At 42.0% G+C, this 12,076-nt stretch overlaps 1 protein-coding gene across 1 annotated transcript in view; it reads left to right on the plus strand.

Moving 5' to 3' along the window:
- The window catches only part of LOC107712626 (CUB and sushi domain-containing protein 2-like), a 290,171-nt gene that overhangs the window by 154,196 nt on the left and 123,899 nt on the right, over positions 1–12,076 (plus strand). Inside the window, exons 6-8 of the mRNA XM_016517947.1 lie at positions 2,441–2,553; positions 4,997–5,074; positions 11,723–11,810. Of these exons, the coding sequence (XP_016373433.1) occupies positions 2,441–2,553; positions 4,997–5,074; positions 11,723–11,810 (279 nt within the window). The remainder of the gene's footprint in view (positions 1–2,440; positions 2,554–4,996; positions 5,075–11,722; positions 11,811–12,076) is intronic.

Raw genomic sequence — 12,076 nt, forward strand, 5'->3', positions numbered from 1 at the left:
ATGCATTATAAAAATCTAAACAATTAAGACACTAAGATATATTTATATGTTATTTAATATAATAATTAATTGATAATAATTGTTTAAATTATTATAAAAATCGATACTTTTGACTCCATTTGGAAGTCAAACCATTTGGAATAACAATTTTTTTTTTTAATTAAGCCCTTTTTAACTGTCCTTTTAGGTTGTTTTGAGAATGTTCTGTAGGCTACTAATGAAAAGGAACTCTGTATATTTGTTTGTTGCAAATTTACAGACAATGCAATTGAAATGTTTACATTGGCTAGTCAGGGTAATATTTCAGTCCACTGACAACAAAGTTTTCCTTCTGAATTAGCATAACTGCACAAGTTTTATGCTTAATAAAATCTTTAAAAACAAATGACATTAGTTATACTTTAATTTCCTTCAATAAAAAGGAAATTGAGTAAGACAGTGTAAAAGGTGTGTGGACGTGGATTAGTAATCTGGCCCCTTGGTATAAAGGAGAAAAAATGCTGGCCCTTGTCACTATCAAAGTTGCCCATTCCTGGTCTAGAGTGTCCGTACGGTGCGCACATATTTACGCCTAGTTTATTTTTTATAAATCCCGATATGTGCGTGGAAAATTGCAACCTTTATACATCAGGCCCCAGGTAACAAAAACTTTGAAGATCCAAAAAGCTCATTAAGACATTGCAAAACCAATCCATATGAACCAAGCAGTTTAATTCAGGTTTTATGAAGAGATATTATTGCTTTATATGATGAACATATTTAATGTAGGCCTTTTATTTTCTTTTCTTAATGAATTGAAAATGGCTAGTTTGGTTACAGGTAGTGATATACAGGATGCATTTAGGAGTAGACATAGCATATAGATGTCTTCAAAACTAACAGACATTGACTAAAAGCACATAGAGAAGGGAATGTTAGCACTCAAATGTGTTTAGATTGGCAATCGTATTTAGCTTCAGTGTGGATGTAAACAGGTGCTGGTCTGAACCTAAAGTGACGAGTGACTGTAATGTGCTGCATATGCAATCGTCAGAAATAACTTTTCTAGCATATGTTTCTAATGACATTGAGTTATGACTTACATAAGTTTATGCAGATAACTAAATGAAAATCCATTGGTTTTCATCTAATCAGGGTCTGCATGTTCCTCATTTTCCTTGCCAAATAATACAAGATCATTTTAGCCATTACATTGGTGGTTTGTATCTCACAAGCTGTTTTGTGTCATTGATGGCTTGTGAGAAAAATATATTAAAAATCACTGTTGAGAGGCTCCACAAAATAAGAAGAGTCTAAGCCATTACATCATAAGCAGCAGACACACATATTGCATGCAGTCGTTTAAATGTTAATGATTTCGTTTGGGAAAAGAGCTATAGTGCTAGTGACTCAGACCCATTTTTATCCCCTTTGCTCAGCGCTGGTGGGCTTGGTCGTTCTGAGCTGGAGAAGTTAAAAAATATTTTATTGCATCAGATATGCTGGACTAAGCTCTCAAAAACGGTTCATTCCTCCCTATACATCTGTTTCTTTGTCTCTCTCTCCCTCCCTCTTCAGGTCTGTCTTTCTTTCTGTTTGTAGAGCTTATTGAGCCAAATCTGACATTTGGTAAATACGGCAAGAATAAGCTTATGTTTCTTAGGCAGACAACTTTCTGTTTTCTTCTCAGCTTATGCGATTAATGCTCACTACAATAAAGAAGCTGTCCTACTGTGTCTGTCTTATCTGAGTTATTTACACTCATTCTGACAATCCCAAGACCTGAGCATTGGTACATCTAAGCTTAGGGCAGGTGGGTTGTTATTGAGCAAATCATACAGAGGGGAGACATATATCTACAAATGTTAATTTGTTTGTATGGCTCTTTTTCACATGTGGATGATTACACACTAATTACTTTGAAACTGGTGTGTTTTATGTCTGTCTGTGTTTGTTTTGTTGATGTGTTGTTGGTTTACTTGCACAGTTTTAAATTGTTAGACTCCATGTGGTTGTGAAATATGCTTGTACTTGAAATGTTTTTCTTTCCTCTTCTCTAGGTTAAAACAATAGTTTACTCCAAAATGAAGTTCTATCATTTACTCAACCTCTTGTTGTTTTAAACCCTTATGACTTTGTTTCTTCTGTAAAAACACAACAGGAGAAGTTCTGAGGACTGTGATGGTCGCTAGATGTAATTATAATGAATAATTTCAAGCTAAAGCTTTCAAGCTTTGAAAAAGGACCTACTATCTGGTCTGTTCATCACAATACGTTATCGAATGGTTTCAGATTTCTTCGACTTTAGAGCATGAGTCACATGGACCACTTATATGGTGCCTTGTTGAAGCTTGAAAGCCTCGGTTCTTTGTAACTGCATGCTTTCCTTTAGTGTTCCACAGAGAAAGAGAGAAGAAACGAACTACACTCGATAAATCCTGTCTTCTCTTCAATATTACAGGTTTACTGGTCCAAACCTGCCATCACCCATCATCAGCAGCAAGAACTGGCTGAGACTCCACTTCACATCCGATGGAAACCACAGACTGAAAGGCTTCAGTGCTCAGTATCAAGGTAAGAGATGGGCTGTCGTGGGACTGGTGCCTTTACTTGTGTCTATGTAACAGGACAGAAACAGCTCAGGGGTTCTGGTTGTCAAAAACATCTGGAAAATGACTTGAAGAGACTAGAGAAAGGGAAAGGAGAAAGCTAGATATGTGCCAGCCTTTATTTACAACACATTCTACACAGCATCCTGACCTTTGCAAGTTTGTGATTCCTCATTTTAGTTTCTGTTTGTTTGTTTATTGATAGTAGAAACTAATGTTGTGTAAAGAAAAGGTTGTGTGTGTGTGTGTGTGTGTGTGTGTGTGTATGTGTATATATATATATATATATATAATAATATTAATATATTTAACTTTAAACTTTAACATAGGCTGATTATTCTTATAGATTGAAAGAAAACTGCTTCAGCCAGGATAAAGAATATGAAAAGTGCTCAGAGTTGCTGCAGAAAACAAAAACAGAGCGAGCAACAACAGAAACGTGTTTCTGTAGACGGGCTCATTCTCTGCCAGCAGGAGGTGCTTATGGAGCGGTAGTAACAGTGGTTTCCCCGGTAACGGCTGTACACAAAGCAGCGCTGCGCTCATGGACGCTGCTTTATCAGATAAAATGAAAATGCTATCGAAACTTTTCTGAAGACAGTTGGTTCCCTTCAAAGACATTCATATAAAACACCTGCGCTGCGTTTTGATTTTGAAACATGCAGTGCTCATGTTTATTTAACGAAGTCAAACGTCACAAATAAATCAATGTATGGGAAACACTGGCAATGTGTATCAAAATATCGGAAATGTGTTTAAAAATCATGTCACCGTTATTGAAAAAAAAATTATATTGCCATATATATTGATATTAAATTATTGTCCAGCCCTAGTTACTAGCCATATTGCAATGAACGATCTAGTTCAGCCTATGCCTGACTGGAGTAGTGCAGTAGCACTGAAAACATTATATTTCACACACTTTTTATTTTCCAAATGTAATAGGATTAGTCCAACGAATCATTCGGTTTGTAATCCGTACCGAACCGAAACCCTCGTACCGAACGGTTCAATACGAACCTTTTGGAAAATAAAATGCATTAAAGCACATTTTTTAATCAGTTTTATAGAGTTTTTCCCCACAACCGATGCAGAAAACATGCAAAAAAGTGTTTGCTCTCAGTAGTTATCATGCGCCCTGCAGAGTTTTCCCCTGTCTGCAGTTAGAATTAAAGTCATATTATTTGAATCATCTTGGTTAAGTGTTAAGTCAGTTAAAGGGCATGAATACCCCCAACTCCTGACACATAGAGATACACACACACATCACACTAGCTGCGCTACTAGCGGCACTCACATCACACTCAAGTTCAAAGGTCAGCACTCAGAGGAGATGAGCAGAGGAGCGGGATTAGTCAGCTCAGCTACGGGAAACAAAGTTGGAATCTGCAGGAATTTTACCTCCTCCATAAGCAGATCAGAGCGATGGGATGGGATTACAGGGCTGGGGTTTGATAAATAAATACTTTTAGAGTATCAGGAAGAGAGAAAGGGGTGCTAAGCTCTTAATTAGATTTCCCACTGACCTCTCTCCTTTTATTTTACCTCCCTTCCTCTTTCCAACCTTTAGTGAAATGATCTGGAATGAGTAACATCCAATGAGAAAACTGTTTACATAACAAACTACTTCACTTCCTCTCAATCTTTTTTCAAAATTAGGTATGGAGAGAGAGGGTAAAGCGATTTTTAAAGAAAGGCATACTCAAATAGTCTTATAGAGCCAATAATAGTAAAATGTTGATCTGTAATACACTTTTTTGTACATTATCATCTGATTGTTCTGCAGATCTGGACATTGAGAGCCCTCATAAATAAATAAAAATAAATGCAAAAATAAATAAATAAAGTACATAAATAATATGACCATGCATAATGTACATATTTTTGTTTGACAGGCAAAGGTGAAAATACTTATTGCAACCTGTTTGAAAATCATTTATTTTGCCATTCAGTTGGCAAAAATAGAAAAAAAGAAATGACCCACTTCAAATATTATTTAATCATTATATTTGTAATTTTAATTGACCTGTTGCTATTTGGTTTTTCTGAAACAGCTGATTGTGAATGGTAAATATCTCCATTAAAAATGCTTACCCAAATGCTGATTTTCTTGTGCTGAAGCTTTGAGACAGTGTAGCAGAAAACAATGACTGTGTGTGTGTGTGCGTACTAATGCGTGCTGGCATTATTTTGTCGCTTTTTCAACAAATATGCTGCGCTTTGTTCACACACAATAGGCTTTTTTTGCACAAGAATGACAGCTTCTTTGAAAGACTGTAATTGTAATTACAATGCGGTTCATGATTTGTAATGCCTAAAAAGCATCTGGCCAGTGATTATAGTTTTTTCAGCTTTTTCTAATCCTTCCTGCTCTCAAATAAACATGTTATAATTCTTTTGACTTCCAGTGAAGAAGATGACAGAACTGAAGTCCAGAGGGGTGAAGATGCTGCCAAGTAAAGACAACCACAGCAAGATATCAGTTTGTAAGTCAACCTTTCCATGTACATGAAGGACATTTTCCTAAATCAGCTTTACGTTTACATGCATTGACTTGGCAGATGCTTTTATCCAAAGTGATTTACATTTGCCTACAAGGTATACTTTATCAGTTCATGCATCCCCTGGGAGTTGAACCAATGACCTTGGCATTGCTAACATAATGATCTACTATTTGATATACAGGAATGCAATATCTCAGTTTATGATTAATTTTATGTAATGATAACAATAACAATAATAACAGTATGTACTACATTACTTTTGCTGAAAATAAATAAAAAAAACATCTTGGTTTCTAAATAAATAAATTAATAAAAATAAGCAGCACACTTTACAAAATGTTTCTTAGAAACCAAATCAGCATATTAGAATGATTTCTGAATTCAGTTTATTATAATTATTTTTTTTATTTTTTGATCATGTTACACTGAAGACTGGAGTAATGATGCTGAAAATTCAGCTTTGCCGTCACAGGAATGAATTGCATAATAAAATATATTAAAATAGAATACAGTTATTTTAAATTGTAATATTTCACAATATTACTGTTTTACTGTATTTTTTATTTATTTTTTTTATTTTTTTTAAATACAGACTTGGTGAACATAAGAGATTTCTTTAAAAAATATAAAAAAATATATACAAATTTAAAGCCAAAACTTTCTTGCATTTTCCTGATGAATTTTCAGTTTTTTTTAAGCTTTGTCAGCATGTAGATTCCATTGTCCACTCATTGGTGAAAGCAGTGGCACACTTGAAGCATGTCCTCACGCTTGGCACAAGCACACAAGCACACAACCTTGAACATTAATGTTATCTTTAATCTTTAATCTTTAATGTTATCTCGGGATCTGCCAATACCATTTCGTTAAATCCAGTGTCGAATAAAAGCGAGCCGAACCTAACCGATCAAGTAGCTCGTCAACGCGGGGCATTGGATAAGCGTTGAATTTCGACACTGCATTCACCTTCCTGTAATCCACACAGAACCGGACGGAGCCGTCCGTTTTAGGCACTAAAACTATCGGGGGACCCCAGTCGCTATGCGATTCTTCTATTACTCCCAACCCTAGCATGGCCGTTAATTCATCCTGCACCACTTTTTTCTTGTGTTCCGGTAACCGATAGGGGCGGCTGCGCGCCACCTGCCCGGGGATCGTTTCGATGTGGTGCTGTATGAGGTTCGTGCGACCGGGCAGGGGTGAAAACACATCAGCAAAATCCGCTTGCAACTTGGCTAGCTCGGTGAGCTGCAGCGGCGAGAGGTGATCTCCCCCCGGGACCAGAGCGAGCGGATTGGTTTTGACAGCCGCTTCCGGTCCGAGATCTTCCTCTGCCGAAACGGCCGCTGCTAACCCCACCGAGGTCACCTCATTCCAACGTTTTAAAAGGTTGAGTTGATAAACTTGACCTGAATTACCCCTGTCCGTTCACCTAACCTCATAATCAAGATCCCCCACTCGCCGTGTAACCACAAAAGGTCCTTGCCACTTTGCAAGTAATTTGGAACTAGACGTTGGAAGTAATACAAGCACTTTCTCTCCCGGTGTAAATTACCACGCTCGCGCCCCCCTGTTGTACAGCCGACTTTGTCTGTCCTGCGCCTGGAGCAAATTCTCCATTGACAGCCGCCCCAGAGTGTGGAGTTTTGCTCGGAGGTCCAGGACATACTGAATTTCGCTACGGCTGTTTGAAGGCCCCTCCGGCCCGATGAGGTCCATGCCAATTCTCTCGAAGGGGACCTCTATCAGTGGTAATGGGCGCAAGGGCACTTTAGAACTGGCCGGAGGATTTACCAGCTGACATTACGACACCCCGCACACCACTGGCGGATGTTCTCGTGAATGCCCGGCCAAAAGAATCGGGCCATGAGCCGTTCCCGTGTCTTTGCCTCCCCCAAGTGGCCTGCCATGGGACTACTATGAGCCGCCTGGAAAAGCATTTCCCGACGGCTTTTTGGGACTAATAACTGGGTTGTATTTTTTTTTGTTTGGGTATCTTGGGTCACCCGATACAACCTATCTTTTATAAGGGAAAAATCCGGATACGAGAGCAGTTGGTCAGGCTGGAGAAGCTGTCCGTCGATGGTGCGGACCCGGTCATACGCATTTTTCAGCGTCTCATCGCGAGAAAGCTCCAGCGGAAAGTCATCCAGCTCGGGGGATATAAGCTCCGCCCTCGCTCTCGTTTCCTCTGAGACAGCCTGTGACAGTCCCGAAACAGCATCTCCTGCCTGCGCCACCGCTTCCCCGTTTCCCAGCCCCATTTCCCAAGAAGCATCCGCACACAAAATCCCCAATAATTGTGTAAAAGCTGGCCAATCTGTCCCCAAAATCAGCGGATGCCTGAGGTGGGAATTAACCGCCACCTTCATTCTATGCGTTTTGCCCCGAAACTGAATACTAACAGCCGCTAACGGGTAGTCCACCACATCCCCGTGCTCTCCGCCACGCCCCCTCGGGTCCCCGCTCTGGTCCCCTGGACGACCCCACCCCGCGGCGCGGGTCGTGGGGGCGCATTACTCCGCGACCTGGGAGTAGGAATAGGGCGAGAGAGAGACGGAAGGGAAGGGAGTCCTCCTGCTCCAGCTTGAGGTCCATCAGTGCCTGATGTTGGGTTTGGTGAAGCCCGGCGAGTGACTTCACGAGCTCCGCAAGTGGCGTCGGCTGAGCTGGCTGCATGGCGGCGTGCCGGCTTCCTCGTCCCGGGTTTCGGCACCAGTGTAAGAACCGATCCTCCTGCTCCAGCTTGAGGTCCATCAGCGCCTGGTGTTGGGTTTGGTGAAGCCCGGCGAGTGACTTCACGAGCTCCGCAAGTGGCGTGGGCTGAGCTGGCTGCATGGCGGTGTGCCGGCTTCCTCGTCCCGGGTTTCGGCACCAGTGTAGCAACGTTTGTAGTTCAGGAGGAAGGACGAGGAAGTCAGGGGTGGCGGGTAGACCTTTTTATTGGTCGCCACAATCAACATACAATAAACAATAAGCGCTGCTCGGGTCTCGGCCTCCGCAGTCTGGTAACGTCACACAACGCACACTCTGCTGTGTCTCTCTCTCCCCCTCCCAGGTCGGCGGGCGCTTATCTCTCGTCTCTCCGCCAATCACTGGAATTGCAAACAGGTGTTAATCATTATTCACTTGACCTCCTTATCACTGCTCGTCTCCAAACTCTTTCTCCCGCTGCAGCCTTTCGCCTTCCCCCGCCCCCCTCACCACATATATATATATATTTTTTTTTTCTTTTAAAAGAACAGCATGAATGTAAAACTCTAAATCAAATAATTATTCTGTTCACTAAATGAAAATACTGCATGCATTTTGAAAATTATGTTAAATAATGATAAATCAGTTAACCCATTAAAATATGCACATCTGAATTACACTATATAATTATATGAATTATGTATAGGCCTATATTGTGAATTGAAGGGATGTCACAATAGCAATAAACTATGAATTCATATTGAATTGTTCCACTCAATTGGCCTCAATTAGGTTATGGTGAATAATAAACATTTTTAAAATGTAAATCTAAATCATATAATAAGTCCATGAATTATAATAAAATTAAATAACAAAAAATGTGTGAAGACCAAATTGTAAAAGTAAATAATTTATTTAAATATAACTACAAACAAAATAAAGCATTTGAAATGATGAAATATTTTTACTTACATGTTATTTGTCCATTAACCATCATCAGAGAACTATGAACATGCAAATGTGTTGTTAAATTATTGAAGTAATAACTCTATGTCTGTCACACTCCTGAGGAGCAGGGAGCGAGGAGATGAGGAGACGAGGGAATAAACTTAAACAAACAGACTTTAATAAGCTCAAAAAGCAGGAAACATAGGGAACGCAGGAGACTCAAAATGACATTAGACACCGGACACTCGACACAGGAAAACACTGGGCTAAATAACAGGAACTAAACGAGGTAATTACAGAGACACAGCTGAATCAAATGAACACAATCAACACGAGGAGAAACTGGGTCACGGGTAGCACATGGGGAGCAAAACACAAGACAGGAACACAGGGACAGTCCATGGGCGTGTCATTACCTCCCCCTCCCGGAAGGCGCGTCCACGCGCCTCATAACTTCCAATGGGGAGTGGGGTTGGGCGCTCTGGAGGCCTCTAGGGACAGACTTACACGGGACGGAAGGCCTCCAGGGCGGTACCCGTTCCGGGACCCATGGTGGATCATGCAGTTCAGGGAGCCATGGCAGAGCGGGCAGTTCAAGGGGCCATGGCGGAGCGGGCAGCTCGGGGAGCCATGGCAGAGCAGGCAGACTAGGGAGCCATGGCGGAGCAGGCACCTGGGCCAGACTTGGAAACAGCTGCCCTCTCTGGGCGGTACGTGGGAACAGGGGCCTTCTTTGGGCTGGACTTGGGAACAGGAGCCCTCTCTGGGCTGAATTTGGGAACCGAGTCTCTCTCTGGGCTGGACGGGGGAACAGGAGCCCTCTCTGGGCTGGATGTGGGAACAGGAGCCCTCTCTGGGCTGGGCATAGGAACCAGAGCCCTCTCTGGGCTGGACGTGGGAACATGAGCCCTCTCTGGGCTAAACTCAGGAACTGGAGCCCTCCCTGAGTTCAACGTGGAAACAGCAGCCCTCACTCGACTCCGGACTGGGGCTAGAGCCATGTCTTGACTCTGGTCAGGGGCTGGAGCTGACACTTGAGCGTTAACCCATTAAAATATGCACATCTGAATTACACTATATAATTATATGAATTATGTATAGGCCTATATTGTGAATTGAAGGGATGTCACAATAGCAATAAACTATGAATTCATATTGAATTGTTCCACTCAATTGGCCTCAATTAGGTTATGGTGAATAATAAACATTTTTAAAATGTAAATCTAAATCATATAATAAGTCCATGAATTATAATAAAATTAAATAACAAAAAATGTGTGAAGACCAAATTGTAAAAGTAAATAATTTATTTAAATATAACTACAAACAAAATAAAGCATTTGAAATGATGAAATATTTTTACTTACATGTTATTTGTCCATTAACCATCATCAGAGAACTATGAACATGCAAATGTGTTGTTAAATTATTGAAGTAATAACTCTATGTCTGTCACACTCCTGAGGAGCAGGGAGCGAGGAGATGAGGAGACGAGGGAATAAACTTAAACAAACAGACTTTAATAAGCTCAAAAAGCAGGAAACATAGGGAACGCAGGAGACTCAAAATGACATTAGACACCGGACACTCGACACAGGAAAACACTGGGCTAAATAACAGGAACTAAACGAGGTAATTACAGAGACACAGCTGAATCAAATGAACACAATCAACACGAGGAGAAACTGGGTCACGGGTAGCACATGGGGGGCAAACTCGACGATGGAGTGGCCGGCGGGCTTGACTGCTGAGCAGCCAGCGGGCTTGACTTCGGAGCGGCCGGCAGGCTTGAGAGTGCAGCGGCCGGCGGGCTTGACTGCTGAGCCGCCGGCGAGCTTGACGATGGAGCGGCCGGCGGGCTTGACGGAGGAGCAGCCGGCGATCCTGGACTGAGACAGAAATTGGGACTGGAGTCAGGAAAAGGGAAGTCGAAAGGAGTGTGGCCCTGCCCGACTGGGACGTAGGGTCTGCCCAGTCAGACCTCCGTCTACGGCCTCGGGGTACCTCAGAGATGACAGGTGGTCAGAACCCTTGGTTAGGTATGTGGGGGTTCCTGGCATGGGGTGAGCTGGTGAGACACGGTGTGTTCCAGAGGGGGATGGATGAGGAGACTTTAAATTCTCCTTTATTTCTTCTACTTCGAAATCGGAACCATTAAATTAGAGGACAAGATTAATCAGCTCGATCAAGGGAAAATCACATGTGGGGAGATCGCAGGGGATTGTTCTTCATCCAGCCCCAGCTGAAAACAGGCTCCGAGTGCGGCGTTGTGCCAGCTCACCCGGTTGAAGAGCTCGAGGAAATCCTCCACATACCTCTCCAAAGGCCGGCCACTCTGCCGGAGACACCACAGCCGATCCTCAGCCTCTGTCATCTTTGTATTCGGTCCGATGTTCTGTCACACTCCTGAGGAGCGGGGAGCGAGGAGATGAGGAGACGTGGGAATAAACTTAAATAGACTTTAATAAGCTCAAAAAGCAGGGAACATAGGGAATGCAGGAGACTAAAAATGGCATTAGACACCGGACACTCGACACACGAAAACACTGGGCTAAATAACAGGAACTAAACAAGGTAATCACAGAGACAAAACTGAATCAAATGAACACAATCAACACGAGGAGAAACTGGGTCACGGGGAGCACATGGGGAGCAAAACACAAGACAGGAACACAGGGGCAGTCCATGGGCGTGACAATGTCAAAGGTGTTCAACTGAAAAAAAAAATTGTTTGGGAAGCCCTGTTATACACTAAGTGTTTAACTAAAACTGTTCACTCAAAAACAATATTTGTCATCATATGAATAAACCTCATAAATGTTAAGTCGAGATGAATAAAAGTGTAAGCATTTAATACATGTGTTCATATTTAATAACATCCATGTTCAAGAGCAAAATGAAAAGTGGGGGTAGCATTATCCTGACCTGCTGTTGGATGGGGTACCCCAGTGAAAACCAACTTTTTTTCCCCCGTTTTGTCTTTTGCAGTATCACAGATGGGGGTGGCGCAAGGACACAACATGTGTCCAGACCCAGGAATCCCAGAGAGGGGCAAAAGAAAAGGCTCTGATTTCAGGTGAGAAATTAGTTTATGGATTACTTATTAAAATAGTCCACTGAGAGGACACAGAGGAGAGAGGGAAGAGGAGTGCAGTTAATTTAAGTGTTTGTAATGCCAGGATGATGAATAGCAAGAGATTCAGGAGGTGGGCACCTGTTTTATTTCTCATTGGCCTTTTAAGGGCTCAGGGAGGATATTTGATCAGCATAAACATGGGCTGTGGGCTCCCAAAGGTCACAACAAGAGGAGAAGGAGAGAGGAGCAGAGTGAGAGACAGAGAT

This window comes from Sinocyclocheilus rhinocerous, unplaced genomic scaffold, assembly GCF_001515625.1.
Source record: "Sinocyclocheilus rhinocerous isolate Xijiao unplaced genomic scaffold, SAMN03320098_v1.1 scaffold538, whole genome shotgun sequence".
NCBI classification, from domain to species: domain Eukaryota; kingdom Metazoa; phylum Chordata; class Actinopteri; order Cypriniformes; family Cyprinidae; genus Sinocyclocheilus; species Sinocyclocheilus rhinocerous.